This window comes from Varroa destructor, unplaced genomic scaffold, assembly GCF_002443255.2.
Source record: "Varroa destructor unplaced genomic scaffold, Vdes_3.0 BEIS01000002.1, whole genome shotgun sequence".
Taxonomy (NCBI): domain Eukaryota; kingdom Metazoa; phylum Arthropoda; class Arachnida; order Mesostigmata; family Varroidae; genus Varroa; species Varroa destructor.
The window spans coordinates 10,123,853-10,138,892 of NW_019211455.1; the positions used below are offsets into that span (position 1 = coordinate 10,123,853).

The 15,040-nt window shown below is 37.8% G+C and overlaps 3 protein-coding genes and 1 non-coding gene across 11 annotated transcripts in view; 1 reads left to right on the forward strand and 3 right to left on the reverse strand.

Annotated features, from left to right (window-relative positions):
* LOC111245896 (glutamate-gated chloride channel-like) overlaps positions 1 to 7,017 on the forward strand; it is a 24,966-nt gene extending 17,949 nt beyond the window's left edge. For all 3 annotated transcript variants that reach the window (XM_022794875.2, XM_086980394.1, XM_022794876.2), the window contains 6 exons: positions 3,349 to 3,572; positions 3,841 to 3,923; positions 4,336 to 4,439; positions 4,840 to 4,998; positions 5,287 to 5,484; positions 5,728 to 7,017. In XM_022794875.2, the coding sequence (XP_022650610.1) occupies positions 3,349 to 3,572; positions 3,841 to 3,923; positions 4,336 to 4,439; positions 4,840 to 4,998; positions 5,287 to 5,484; positions 5,728 to 5,880 (921 nt within the window). In that variant the 3' untranslated portion in view covers positions 5,881 to 7,017. The remainder of the gene's footprint in view (positions 1 to 3,348; positions 3,573 to 3,840; positions 3,924 to 4,335; positions 4,440 to 4,839; positions 4,999 to 5,286; positions 5,485 to 5,727) is intronic.
* TRNAL-AAG (transfer RNA leucine (anticodon AAG)) lies at positions 215 to 296 on the reverse strand. The gene has a single exon. It is a non-coding gene; the product is annotated as a tRNA-Leu (tRNA).
* LOC111245898 (uncharacterized) lies at positions 1,005 to 2,303 on the reverse strand. Its single transcript, XM_022794880.2, has 2 exons — positions 1,821 to 2,303; positions 1,005 to 1,587 (listed from the first exon to the last, which is right to left on the reverse strand). The coding sequence occupies exons 1-2, from the start codon at positions 2,082 to 2,084 to the stop codon at positions 1,333 to 1,335; spliced, it is 519 nt and encodes a 172-aa protein (XP_022650615.1). The 5' UTR covers positions 2,085 to 2,303; the 3' UTR covers positions 1,005 to 1,332.
* Positions 6,992 to 15,040, reverse strand: Nup75 (nuclear pore complex protein Nup75). Of its 6 annotated transcripts, none has more exons than XM_022794868.2 (12): positions 14,922 to 15,040; positions 13,384 to 13,625; positions 12,900 to 13,074; positions 12,478 to 12,604; positions 12,124 to 12,272; positions 11,780 to 11,983; positions 11,455 to 11,642; positions 10,879 to 11,041; positions 9,042 to 9,144; positions 8,366 to 8,496; positions 7,700 to 7,966; positions 6,992 to 7,356 (listed from the first exon to the last, which is right to left on the reverse strand). In XM_022794868.2, the coding sequence occupies exons 1-12, from the start codon at positions 14,943 to 14,945 to the stop codon at positions 7,222 to 7,224; spliced, it is 1,908 nt and encodes a 635-aa protein (XP_022650603.1). In that variant the 5' UTR covers positions 14,946 to 15,040; the 3' UTR covers positions 6,992 to 7,221. The 6 variants fall into 6 exon arrangements, with proteins under 6 accessions (XP_022650603.1, XP_022650604.1, XP_022650606.1 ...); XM_022794869.2 differs by having other exon boundaries at positions 14,793 to 14,932; XM_022794871.2 differs by having other exon boundaries at positions 13,384 to 13,621; positions 14,793 to 14,931.

Here is a 15,040-nt window from a genome sequence, read left to right on the forward strand (position 1 = left end):
GAGATGTGACTTCTTTTCACCACGCCAGTCATCAAAGTATATCGCGTACTCAGTTGTGCGATGCGGACACTTAATTTGCAATACTTCGTGTGCATACACAATAAATATGCAAATTAAAACTTCCATGAAAAAGGAATTCTATAAATAATAAATTATATTATGCATAAAGTTATGTTATGCAAAAAGTCCAGCCACGCAGTGGCGAGAGATTCGTTGGCAGCGGTGGGATTCGAACCCACGCCCCCGAAGAGACTGGTGCCTTAAACCAGCGCCTTAGACCGCTCGGCCACGCTACCACACATCTACCACCGCACGAACTGCTATTTTCAGGGGTTCGCTGAAAATACGTCACAACTGATTAAACGCTACGTAACCATTTCATTACTTTTGTGTATTTGCCTTTAACTGCTTAAACTTCTAAATATTTAAAACTTAGGCATTCATTTCAAAACTAATCTACAAAACCCTTAGATTTGTATTGGTGTAGCGTTTTCAAAGTGCGTTTAAGGCCAAAAGTTTACCCCGATATTGTGGCAAGTGATTTATTCTACCATTATAAATTACAACAGACAAATACCCTCATCGTTTTATTCGTAAAAAAAAACTAAGTCACTGTAACTTTATACGAATGACCCTGTTAAGAGGAGACCACTATGGCTGAGTATGTAATTCATTATTTTCAAAAGCGGACTCCAAGCATACTTTTAAATTGCGCAGTACATTAAAAAAATATTTTGTATATTTATATTATAGATTTAATCCATATCCGTATTTACCCTCATTTAGATTTAGCTCTCATTTAGAAATCAGCACTTATATTCGTATTTACCTCGCTTCACCTATATTCGCATAGATTGCGTGAAATTATTGATGTGTTTATGCTTGCTAAATTTTTTGCTTACTTTATCTATAATAACTTATACTTTAGCTATACTTTATTTTTTGCCTTACTTTATTTACCCTTGATCATTCCTAACATGTATGCGTAATAAAATACAATATGCTTTTACGTTTTTCGTTACGAAAAGAGTAACAACTTTATTTGCCCTTCATCATTTCTAACACAGTAATGCTACGACTAAGATTTGAATTGAACTTATGCCGTGTTTGTTTCCTTGGCCTATGCGATACCACACGACGCAGTGGTCACCCAAGATATATACAGAATTCGGGATATTCAGCGATCAATGCAACAAGCGTCATAAAAACATGATCCCGCGATGCTTATATCACACGCCTGCAGGAATTTACGAAGTGACACTGCGTGCTAGAGACTACCACTAGCACGGTTAATTCGTTGCTCCTCTTCTTCCTGTTTGCAGTACTCGTAAATTACTTTTTGTCATCAATTGCCTTACTGCCCATGTCGATATTGAGACGAACTTGGCCACTCTGCTCCGGCTCCTTGAGAGGTGCCTCAATTCGAAGTCGACCTTCGATACTATCCACATATGCTTCCATCTTATCCATGAGAACCGTACTGTCATTGAGTTTTAGCTCCTCATGAAATTCTTTTACTGATCGGAAGTTCTCCTGATTGACCTCACTACGAATCGAAACGCAAAGACGGCCATCTTTCAGTGCAATCTGTGAAATCGATCAAATCTACAACGTTAAGCCAAGTACGAGCTTTCTTTACCTAAGAATACCTATTTCTTGGAACGCGAGTTAATTCGCATTTCGTGAATAAGTATGCATATTAATATATCTGCACACAATATTAACACAAAATAGCCATGTTCACGCCCTGAATGCCCTATGTAAGGTCAAAAGCATTTCTTAGAAAAATAATCAGTTTTTTTCTTCGCTAAAGCAGTTACCTTAACATCTTCTGGCTTTACATTCTGTGGAAGTCTCATCTGGGCCACCAACTTATTATCTTCCCTGAAGAGGCGCATACCGCTTAGAACGCCGTAAGGTTCCACTTGGGTCAAAAGTCGCGGGCCGGTGAACAGTGGCTCCCTGAAAAAATCTTCCACAAGACGATTGAAAACTCGGAACTCTGGAGGCATCATAAAATGCCGACGAGACAATAAAGCCGCCCGCGCCAACGGCTGAAACCGTCGAAGGCTACGTGAAAACATTCTGATGCAACCAGGTTGTTGATGAGAGCAAACACTCCTGCCGGACTTATCGAGCTTCAGGTGTTAGACTGTTCTACACAAGCACCAGATTACCTTTGAAATTCACCTGATTTCAGTATTTTCCGCTAATTCTCTAACCGTAGTCACCTAAAGATTCTTTGCCAAACACCGATGTGCTGATTGTCTTGCCTTTGATGAGACAACGACTATGTAGTAACCGACGGCAGAGCAGAGAGCTTAAATAGGCTCGGTGGCGCCCTCTAGTGAATATTCGTCTATGCTAGGAGATTCGAGAGGAATCGACAGCAATAGTTGGTTACGTTTCTAGTTTGTTTACAAAATATTCACAGCCATAAGGAAAAGAAACTGTATTATTGATAGCTTAAAACCACTAATATACGTTACATACATATGTCATTATACAAGGCGGTATCCAATAATATCTGTTTTGCTAAATTAAATGACGAAAAGCCCAATAATTTTGACAGTCAATGTACGTAGAACAGACATTTCAATAGCTCTTATATGGTAAGAGCTAATTTTTATATAAGCACTAAGGTAATTAATCAAGCACAACAACAGTTATACTTCGAATAGAATAACACGATTTTTTTTGTCAATAACAAAAAAAAACCGTAGAAGATAAATGTTAACATTTTAAAAGCTATTTATGCTTAAACAACAGTTTCAGGACGGCTTATATTTGTTGCCCTTTAGAAGCAGCTTACACCAAAATTATATATACATTCAGTTAACCAAAGCTTGCGTTGTGCTGTGAAATCATTACATATTGACTGACACAGCCAGGAAATAAGTTTATATAACACGTCATCGCGAATTATCTTAAGCTATTTTCCATTAGATTATTTTTCCCAGTTTATAATGTTTATAAAAGAATTCCTGCAGTGATGGTGTTTTTTGCTTAAGAAAATCAAATTAGTGACACTTGAAGGAAGCATGTTCACTGCTCTTGTGAAAAGAAGCTATAAATAATTCAAGTGATAGCTGCAAGTTTCCCTAAGCCAAACTGTTACGAGGTTACCTTTTGGGTTAGTTTAGTTTTCGTATTTTCTACTTCTGTAAAAAGATGTTTTGCTAGTTCTAACAACACTCAAGGAATCGTTATACATATAGTTAAGAGCTTGACTGATCATGCTCTTATAACAATTGTTTTGCTTCGCCCTTTAGCTAGGTCTAAACGTGCCATTTATAACACAAATAAGATGACGCGTGTTCTGTACTGCGATTTTTGTCTATGTTTTAGCTATTGGACACTCAGTTGATATTTCGAATGGAGTGGAACGATCCTCGATTAACGTATCTAGATAATTCCTCTCATCTACCTTATGTTTTACTTGACAAACCATCAGATATTTGGGTACCTGACCTCTTTCTTAGTTCGGAGATACGCACTGACCGTCACGACTTCATCATCCCTAATGTTCTTATACGAATCTACCCGAACGGCGATGTCCTCTACAGCACCAGGTCAGTGAAACAGGCCTGTGCAGTAAATACAGTGAACTTTGTAATTAGATAAGAAACAGTCACATTTACAATTAGGTTATGCCGTATATACTTTTTTGAACTAAGTTCGTCTTCAACATACGTTATCCAATGAAAATACTTGTACGGATACAGATCGTAGTCCAAGCTATGGTAGATAGCAAAGTACAACTATCTGCTAGACAAAAACTACCTGGAAGCAGTCAATCTAAGTTCAATTTTCCATTTTCACCCTTTTAACACGTTTCAGAATAAGTTCCAAGTTGAATTGCATCGTTGATCTTGCGCACTTCCCATTCGACTCGCCGGTGTGCGAATTAACAGCAGCGAGTTGTAAATATCGAAACACTGCGGCATCGGCATGAAGTTGTAGATTTAGTGTTTAACGGTCGAGTGGCTTAATGGTAAAAGCCAAACAAAAAGCTTAGAAGAATTAACAATGTCTCTTTAAGCCGGAAAAACTAACAACGTTGATATCACCTAAATGAAGTAGGGAAATTAACAGGCTAGTTAAAGCTTCTACAGGTCGAAGTAAATAAACAAAAGTTGGAAAATTTTGTACGGCCTTATTTGTGAGCGTTTACGTTTGGACTGGATTTCACTTGCCTCGTATAAAGGTTAGACTTTTGCCTACTGGAGAGCTATTTATGGACTTTTTATCATTAGATATACTAGATATCCATCATTAGATATAGTATATCTAGTTATATAGTAACTGTTTCTGAATTTTTTCGCTCGCTCTCAGACGCACATACGACGGACGACTTGGTTTTCTGGTGGAAGGAGAAAGAGCCGATCCAAATAGATCGAGCAATTAAGCAAATATCCAATGATATTCATTTGGATAAGGTAAGGAAATGCGCAACGGCCCCATATAGAATTACAAATATCAGATAGAGAAAGCCTTCAAACTCTTTTTTTACTCCGATTTATTTTTGACGCTCTAAGCCTAACTACTGTGTAAAGAAATCCTCGAAATCACTTCTTTGGTACAGCACCAAAGATCTGTCTTACTCGATGACCTAGGCGGGGTGGGTATTGGTTTTTTCAAGAGCCAGCTTCCGGAACGGCATGATAATAACAGTGAAATTTAAGCCAGCGATGGCCACATGTTAATCGTTATAAGAGATGCCTATCAACCATCTAGACCACGCAACCCCAATGCGACTAGGCATAGAACGAAAGCATCATCTATTCGAATGTTTGCTCTTTTGTTTCACGTCTCTTATCATTATATACATGTTTTAAGGTGACTACACGGTCATGTACGTCATCAACAACTACAGGAGAGTACACCTGTATCAAGGCGCAGTTCTTCTTCAAACGGAACTTGGGCATATACGTGGTCAAAATCTACGCACCATGCTTATTTCTACTACTTATAGCCTACTCGGGCTTTTTTGTAAAGGTAAGCTCTAAGATGAGTAAGCACATCGGTCCATTCCATAATCGGCACGTATATATATATATATAGCCCCAAAAGTTAGTATAGATTCAAGTTAACTAAAAATTAGCCTTTGTCTATTTTAGATCAATGATTTCCTTGATATCAAATGGAGGGGGCCTAAAACTACCGTCTACTGTTTTGGGTTATAAATTTAACACATTGTAATCAAATTATTGTCGTCATGTTAACTGGACGAACTGAGTCAGGTTCACAACAATGTCATTTATGCACTACTTATTCCTGTTTTAGCACACGGTATCATCAGTTCGATCGTTACTCCATTTGTTGCCTACATTGTTGTTGGCGCATTACTCGTTTTCGTTTGATCGCGAGTTCGCCAACACAATGGTGCACCAATGGATTATCGGCTGCCTTGTGATAGCGCTCGGATCGCTTATCGAGTTCCTCATCCTCATTTATATGCACGAGGTACAGCGATGCGAGAAGGTTAATATCCAAATCCTTTTTGTATCATCAATAGTACGTTTTTCATCGCAATACTAATCATATTAAAATCGACCAAATGATTAAATCTCGTTAAACTGACGTTAGACTCAATCTATGAAGAACCTTATTTTAGAAGAAACTTTCTATCTCTTATAACTGAACAAATGTTACCATTCGTATTTCGGTATTCTATCGGCACGATTGACGCTTTATACTAATATCTATGTTCTCCTTTCAATTCAGCTGAACAGCCGCGGGGTCGGTCTAATGGGCAGTTCTTTTAAGGAGGACGCGAGACAAACAATGCGCCACTATCCCGTCAGTAACCTCGACATCCTTGCACGGGTCGTGTTCTTCATCGCTATTGGCATCTTTAACCTCGCTTATTTCCTATAGAAGCGAATCAATATAAACGATACGGCACAATCAGTACTACAGATACACATAGAAATGGTGAAGTAACAAAAATAAACACCATCCAGATATCATCACCATATAAAGCTAGTAATCATCTCAGATTAGTTGACCGAGTTGCGGATTCAAACTGACTGGGTTCGCGCGTGTTATTTGATGTGGCTGGTCTTAAACAATGTGATGAAACGGCGTACTATTGCACATAACTTAATGCCATTGGGCTACTAAAACTTAATTGAATCCTGACAAGTTTTGAACTGTCTGTTTGCTTTTATAGACAAAAAGTCAACAGAAAGTTTGTGAATTACAAAAAACGCATTTTTTACCAGCTTCGGTCGACACTGCAGGGCTCCATCTTTCTATAAACTCCCTATAGTACCTGGCTCATTTTTCGAAACTATGTGTTTTTATAGAATGGTCCCAGTACCTCTATCCATTTACGGCAAAAACAAATAACTCACAACCATAAAATTTCATTTAATAGCACAGTTCATCAAACGAACGCAATGATATTGCCAAAAACAAAAGAGTAATACACTTACAACAATTCCACACAGATATTTGCTACCAGCTATATTAACACCGTTAATCATAATCCACCCATATATAAATAGCCGTAATTCTTCCTGCGAAGGGCCGAAAAAACTCCAACTTATCATGGAATCAAAGGCAAAACGAAGCTTTACGATTGTGAATTTGCATACACTGTCGTACGCTGATGACGGCAGGTAATAACGAAGCACGTGGAAATTTCTCGTATTAAGCGGTAAAATAGACGATCATCATTGAAACTCTACGCTGAGACTTGCTAGAGTGAATTCGGCTGAGAAGCAGAGAAAATATAATCGCAATGTATGGAAACGTATGAAATCGATTACCTATTAGTCATTTATAGTGAAGTCAAGAATTATTAATGCGTACCCGTGCATGCAGACCACGTTTTCTCTATTATAAGTTATTACTATTATAATCATACGGAGAGATATCGGGAGAGAGAGAGAGAATTATGTTAAATCCACATCGTGATAACCCGGTATATACAAATGACGAACTGATCCGGATATATATACAGCGAAATAAACAAAGAGTCCAGTATTTATATAACACTGTTGTGTGCTATATCAATTTGTTTTATTTTTTCAAAGGCATGATTCTCGCATTGACAATACAGTAAACATGGTATAACGGCTACAGGTCCTCTTTTTAACTTCATTCATTTTTTATTAAAATAATTCATTATCATCGTTATAGAATACGAATTTCCAAACTGATAAACAATGACCCTGCATTGTTGAATGTTTTATAAAACATCGGTTGAGGAAATTAAGTCTGCATAATATTTTCATTAGGTATCTGCATGAGATATAATAGTGATTGCGCTGTCCTTTTCGCACATGCGAAGTTCAACTTATCCAGTAGATCCTTCTTCAGTTCACCGGGACGTCTTTTTACCGTGCTCTGAAATCGTGATTAGGTAAAACTCTGCAACATTAGCTGCTATGTAGGTTGTAAGGGGATACTTAACCACTAACTTCGCATTGCACCGGGGCTGAGTGAACCTTCGTTATAACCTTAAGCGGTCAATAAACACACTGCATTAAGTCCTGTATAATAGAGAAACCTAGATTTATCTTATTTCTACGACTGTCTCATGAGATTCCACTGGAGTGGGTTCACGGGTTTAGACTGGGCCTTAAATAATGCGTTTATTACATCAGTCATTTTTTCAGTGCTTAATGATTATGAAAAAAGAATGTTGCGTATTTTGCTTTAGTAACAACTTCATTATAGATGCGCCTACCTGTAGACAAGCCATTAGCCTCTGCAAGTACGCAATGTTTTGCGGAACTAGATTGTCATCTCCGAGCAGTTGAACTGCATCCTCAAGCAGGCGAACAACGAAAAATCTTGGGGACCATTCGGAATTAACTAAAAAGAGCAACAGTTCGGCTGCACGTGCTGCCCCTTCGAGATTATCCGGCCCAGCATTGTTACAGCATTCGTCTCGAAGGCGTAAAAATTCAGCATATTTTGCTAGAAACATTAGTCTTTCGCTTACCAACATTTCCTGCAAATAGTTGAATGGTTAAATAAAAACGTATAGTTAAATTCCAAACAACAAGAACATTTTACGTGGGTATTCACGTAATGATCAGACCTGAGAGAAAGCATTGCGGTAATTCATATCCAGTTCGGTCGACGGAGGCTTATCTAGAAAAAAATAACAAGGATATCTCAAAGGCGTAAACTTTACTCCGTATATTACACAATACAAATAGCAGCGCTAACAGTTGAGTAGAAAAATTGCACGCATTGTTTTTATATTCTTCGGGTATTAGTATAGACAAAAAATCACATTCGAATAGTTCACCGCAACGGTGACCGTATTGGTTAAACAAGTGTGAGACATAGACGTTCTACAAGCTGCTAATGTCTATGGTACACAGGCATATGCTCAAATAACTACCTGACCAAGTCCCCGTAATTGGTCGGCACAGATGAGAGTACCGGAACGCAAGTAGTCTTCAAGTAGCATTTCTGCAACCCGGGACACTAGCGGTGAATTTTTTGAGCGTATTGCCCAAACCAACGCCGAATCTGGCCAAAACAAGTAGATATTGAGGAACAACAAACATAAAAACATAGATGGCGATTCGGAGTCTATACATACATACGCTATGTTATATATGTTGTGCTCTTGTTAATGTTATAGCTTCAAAAATGGAATAATAAATTGTAACGAAGGTGGTTAGCCTGATTTGTGAATGGTTAATTAAGCCAAGGTTAATATCAGCGGACAAGGTGATTATTCTTCTTCTACAGTGTGATAATGAACATATTTAAAACAATGTTTCGTTCGACAGTACAGAAAGAGAGATATATTTTTCGAATTAGATATCCTGTATTGCTCTAAAGATTAGTTTCTCTTGTTTAACATATATAACATCCATACATTTGAGATGTTGTACGCTGATGAAAAACACGACCATGTAGGCCGGTATAGAATCAAACTTAGGTACCTATAACCCAACACGATCTGTTCATTTCGTCTAATTCAAAAGCTAAAGGCTGTAGTGCGTCCGACCAAGAAATACATCTGAGACCATGAACTTCTTGGCTCCGTCATATTTCATACTATGTACCTAACTTGTTCTTCTTGAGCCATTTGACACTCTGCATCCGGTAAATGGCGAAAGTTGCTTCAGGCAGCCCTAAATTTTCAGCTACAGCGGCCACCTTGAGTGCCTATAATCAGAAAAGTTAATACACGTTAGGACTGATCTTTAGCTGGATTGCTATCTCAATTGTTTCTTGGAAAACCTTCACGCGGTATGGCCTACCCTTTAATTTTTCAATAAGAAGTTGAACCCAATTGTGCCATTGTAACCATGCAGTCTTACCACGCACGTATTCATTGAAAAGAACTAAAGACTGTAATACGCTGTGAATGTTATCAAATTCTACCTTTAGCATAATAATAAAAATATATTCGTTTCACAATATATTTGTATATATATATAGCCCTTGCGGACTTCGGGCAGCACTTGTCTTCCGCGTAAAATCTTAATTAGTTTAATTTATTTTATTTGCTAATCTTACGCCCAGTCTAATGTAGACTATAGTATATACCAACAGTTACTCTGTTGGTGTATACACACTCAATTCGTTACCCTCTACTAGTTATTTTATCAACATGTTTTTATACGAACTGATTTAGCTAGAATCACGCAGCTCACTTTTCAATTAAAATGCATTAAAAGTCACACAAAAAGTCGGTCAAGACGATCTTGAAAGTTGACTTCATCTTATTGTTTAATAGGTAAGCCAAAACGACCAATCGGATTTCTGGCCCTTTTTACATCAATATACCCATTTTAGGTACCGTTTTTACTCAGCTCATCAAAACCTATCGATTAGTACCCAGAAGAACCGTCATAAATAATACTTTGCATAGAAAAAATATTTTCAATGATTCGATATTCTTTCGAGGATCTCTCTGAAAAAAATGTTCCATCAAAGTGTTCGGCGTATCATCCGCCTAAATTTTCCGATTAATATGGATCAGAATTTCACTCATAGCAGCATTCAAAAGTCTCTTGAAGCAGATTTTTCTCTATAGCCACATGGGATAAACGAATGTCATATTCGGGTTTCCGCCATTTTTACTCCGAAATATCCATTTTAGGTAAAAATGTTCAGTCGGATACCTGTACTTTATTTACCTATTTTCGCAATTTATTTTACCAATTCCGGTATCTCGATGCATCTATCCCGTTACAGTTATTTTGTTTTCCTGATTCAGTCAATTTATTAGCAACTATTTTCAGCTGCCCTCCTACATATATTTTATTCTCCAGTCAGAATCTTTTGGCGGTCCTGCTGCTATACTGCATCAACGTGTCACAATACTTGATATTTCGAAAATAAGCTAATTCTTTTATTGCAATTATCATATTATGTCATTTCACCAAGTTTTGCCACAAACAAATAACGTTTATTCAACTGAGAGATTTAGATTATATATGTCAAAATGATTCAAATTTCATCACCTATTTTGCAACCTATTCTACAAATACACCCCCGCCCTATTCGCGAAGGGAAGTATCCGCACATTTAAACAAAATGAACTGTAAAAGTTAACTTCTATCTATTTAAATTTATCTATTTAAAATCATAGATTTACCATTAGATCACGTGCCCTAATTTTGTATATCGATGAACTTAAAAAATAAACAACTTTCTAACGTGAGCTCTTTGCAAATTCTCAATGGTTTCTGGGCTAATTGCGAAAAATTATCAATCTCTCCAAATTAACACTATCTCTATGGGATAGAAAAATATACCTCCCGCGTAAGACGTTTACCATATACGTTCTATCTTACATATATATACGTATATATACTCTTCTGTCTAACAATTTATGTTGAGAAACATGCGTAAATATTTAGACCTATCTAAATAATATCCACACAGGCTCACCTTTTGTTGTGTAGAACAGTGAACGCTTATAACAGCCTGAATAAGCATTGGCCTATTTTCGGGCTTGCAATGATGAAGGTACATTAGACCAGTCTGCCATAAGGGCCTCTGCGACAGTAAACATAAAGCATAGTCACGTAGCAACTGTTCATGCAACGCTTCTCTGAAATCAACATTCAATATTATTGTAAATATTAAAGTCTTCTTATTTCGATTGAATAGGATAGATATAAATGTTTATAAATAACAATGCCGTCCATGGATAGAATAGAAAGGTAATCAGTGTATTAGATGTATTTTTCCAGATATAATTCACACCCTATAGACAAGGTGAATGCGTATTCAGTCGATTTGTTCTGGCTGAAATTAGCCGTTCGTGTAATTACTGTTTATCCAACAAATAGTCAATGTTAGAGAGAAGAAAAACATCGAGACACTTTGAAAGCTTTGCTTCAATGCCTAAGGATCATTCGCGACTGAGGTAAAGGTTTATTAAGATTATTCAGTCGCGGTTTGATTGAGCAAACATCAACTATGCAACTGGGTGTTATAAATACTTCTCCGTCTATTGCTTACACATGAGGTACGTTACGTGACTGAAGGTCACCTCCTTCGCGCAAAAGATCCACTAAGTGGGCACCGGTCCACCAGAGATCATCCAAGTTGGCGAGGAGCCTGGTAAATGCCTGTAGATCTCCATGCAGAAGAGAAAGCACCAGCTGGCTTAAAGAATCTCCGCTGAAAAAGTCCTTACTGGCTAAAACCTGCCGAAACAAAAAATAAATATAAGAGCAGGGTGAATTTCCCATTGCAGTTTTTACGAACCTAGGTAGCAGTAAGATGCTTGGGACAGGTCAGTGGTCGATCGGACAGATCATAGGCGTGTCCAAGGGGTACGCACCTCATCAGCAAGTTTGGCAAGGTCTGCCACTTTGAGTAATGGCTGTGAGTATGCTGCTTTCGTAACAACAAACTGAAACCACGAATCACATAGGTCTTTTCGACGATCAAATTCCTGAGGGCTTCCATATAGGAGTCGGCATACCGAATAAAATCGCGGTTCATCCTGAAAGCGTTCTCCTTGAACAAGTTGACGGACAGTTTCCTACGCAGCACAAACAGTATAAATAAAAGAAATAATTTTTACTAAGATAATAATGACATTAATACCACGTAGGCAGTGATATATATATAATAAGATGATAACGAAGGTGAAAAATTATTTTCACTAATTCTGACACCGACCTGCCACTCGTTCCATTTGGTTAGAAACTCCATGTAAACGTCCTGCCCGAATAGTGGCATCGACAGAAGTATTTGCGTCATGAGCACGAAGTCTTCGGTATCGCCTGATCCGTGGCTGCGTAACATTGAGCAAGCGTCCTCGATTTGACCTGGAAGTCGGATAGTAGAAGACGAAATTGTGATCTATTTACAGTTATATTGGTGTTTCTTAAAGTGGATTTTCATAATAACCTTAATCCAGCGCAGAATTTCTAGTGGACAGCAATAATTTGACTACACATGAGGGAAGGCTCTCTTGTTCAGCTGGTACCTGATTATCTGCAGTAAACGGCTATAAGCACATGTTTTGTTTACCAAGCATAACTAAAGTTGTAAAGTTATCCCAGAAGCTTTCATCATTGCCATCATCGCCAGGAACTGCTTTCGGGGATCGCTTGCCAGCCGGTGAAGAACTCCATGCCGCTGCCCACTGTTGAAGCTGCTACACTCCATAAAAGCAGCGATGAATATTAAGTTAATCAACCAATATATTATGCACGGACACGTGTTCTTATATTCTAGCCGAAGCAGGCCACTGTTAAATTGCTACCCCTAACAAATACATCAAAGGATCATCATTGTTATACATTATCTTTCATTAATGAATGATAACAGACAATATGATTCTAGTAGTGTTAATATATATATATATGTAATAATAAAAATAATAATACAACAACATAAAACATCTGCAAAAACATCAATCTGCCCAATCAAGTCTGTTCAGTTAGTCCAACCTGAATTAGTACTCCTGGTGCTGGCTGGGGATCTAAAATCAAAATCTCGCATAGATGCCAGACGCTTTCAACGGCACGGAATACGTGCGGTGGGGCCCCTTCGCTTGCTCGAGACTCATTTAACTGTGCTAAAGCAGAACGGTACAATTTTGAGAATCGCGAGATCAGCTGACGCCTACAGGGCATAAATAAATAAAAAAGAAAAAGAGAAATCCATAATTAATAACTATAAGAAAAATTAATTCACCCGCAAAAAACAATCATCAACGCTAGAGCTTCATAGAAAAGCCAGTTTAAGTGAAAACTGACTTTAGGAATACATTTATTTACGTTTAGTTAACAAGTGCCTTTTCGTTATCACGACTACCGCTAATGACAAAGAAGACATTCCGGTCTACCAGAAAGACAATAGGCCTTTTTGAGTTTCAAATAACCCCGTATGCATATACCTATAAAATCATCAACCCAAAAAACATGTACTCACTTATCGCCTTTTTCTTCTAGAGACGTTTTAAATGCTATATATACACCTGCGGTATGTGCGATAAACATTCGAAGTGGGCCATCAATACGACTGCTGACAAAACTGAGCGTATGGATTGGTCGCGAACGCTCGCTACCTTCGTTGGGTGAAGTTACAACAACATCGAGGGCTCCTGCCAATGCCACAAGAGGGGCAGCCCCCTGTGTAGCCATCTTTTTACGTAAACGAGTAGTACTTTCTGGCTGGAAGGTGGTATTTTCCTGTTATTAGCGTTAATAGCGTATAAAGCTATGATGTGGTAAAAATAGCGTAAAAATCTTGACAATTTCGCCAGCATAAGCTCGAAGAAGTCTTTATAATAAGTTGTATGTAAGGTATATTATAAAGTAGGAATGTAGGAGATCTTGCGCTAAAAATGAATTTTCAACACAATTCCACTAAAACAACCATCTGACTTTTGCTACTGAAAACCTCTTATTCAAACTAAACTAAAATCGAGCACGCGGACTGGATCTCACTGTACTGTTTACAACTCCCAGTTACTGTGTACTTTAAATAGCTATGTAGCTACTTTTGCGTTTAATATTATAGGTTTAAGCGAAGCTATAAGCGAATAAATGATGATGATTTATAATATCGATTACGGTTTAAATATGGGGTACCGGACACATGTTTTTCTGGCTATTTATTTTGACGAAACAAAGTTGAAATATTTGTATTGCATACTCAAAATAGCGTTATACTTTTGCTACTAAAACCCACATAACATTATTGTGTGTTCCTAAAAACGGATTATGCAACCGAACAATTTATTATTAGAATAGTTATACATCACTAACTCGACTGGTAACCAAACCTAAAAATTCTATATACGTGACACTTGCATCTATTATGCCGTAGTGCCATGTATAAGCTCCTAATTTCGGCAATATCACATCACGTCTCGAAGAAACCACTGACGTTATTTATCGTCAACAGCAAATCACTGCTTGATATCTATGTCTGCTTAAGTTAAGAAAAAATGACGAAATAAAATTTGATCGAGAGTAATCTCATACAAAATGGCAATGAGCAACGATAAACGGAATCTAGTAATGGAACTAATACGAAACATATTAATTGACGGCGAATACGCTCGAGTTACAAAAAAATATTTCATGACGAGGCGTACAGCTTCTTTTACAATCCTATTAATAATATAAATACGTGCATATATACACATCCCACACCTTAAAATCGCGCCAAATCAACAAACAAGAATTCGTCTCTAAGCGTTGTCATCCACTGGGCAAGCGAACTCCCTTCGCTCTAAGCAAAAAAAAAACGACACACAAAGGTATCGTCGCTCGAGTACGCAATTCGATGACTATGAATTAACCACTAGAGAAATATGAACAAAATGCACTCACAGACGGTCAAACAAGTTATTAATGAGGCAAACTAAATACACGTTTCACCCGCTTTTGCAACTTTTCGAGCGAGTTCTGGTTCGATCTTCGCCGGCATTCAACCCCACACATCTGCCAGGCAACACTCACGTGTCTTCGATGCATTGGTTTCATCGAGCTTTTGCGGTGGTTAGAATTTAGACGACAGACGTCAGCAGTTTACAGGCGCAACTGTCACTATCCGTTAGGTTCTTAATTTTAACAAAGCA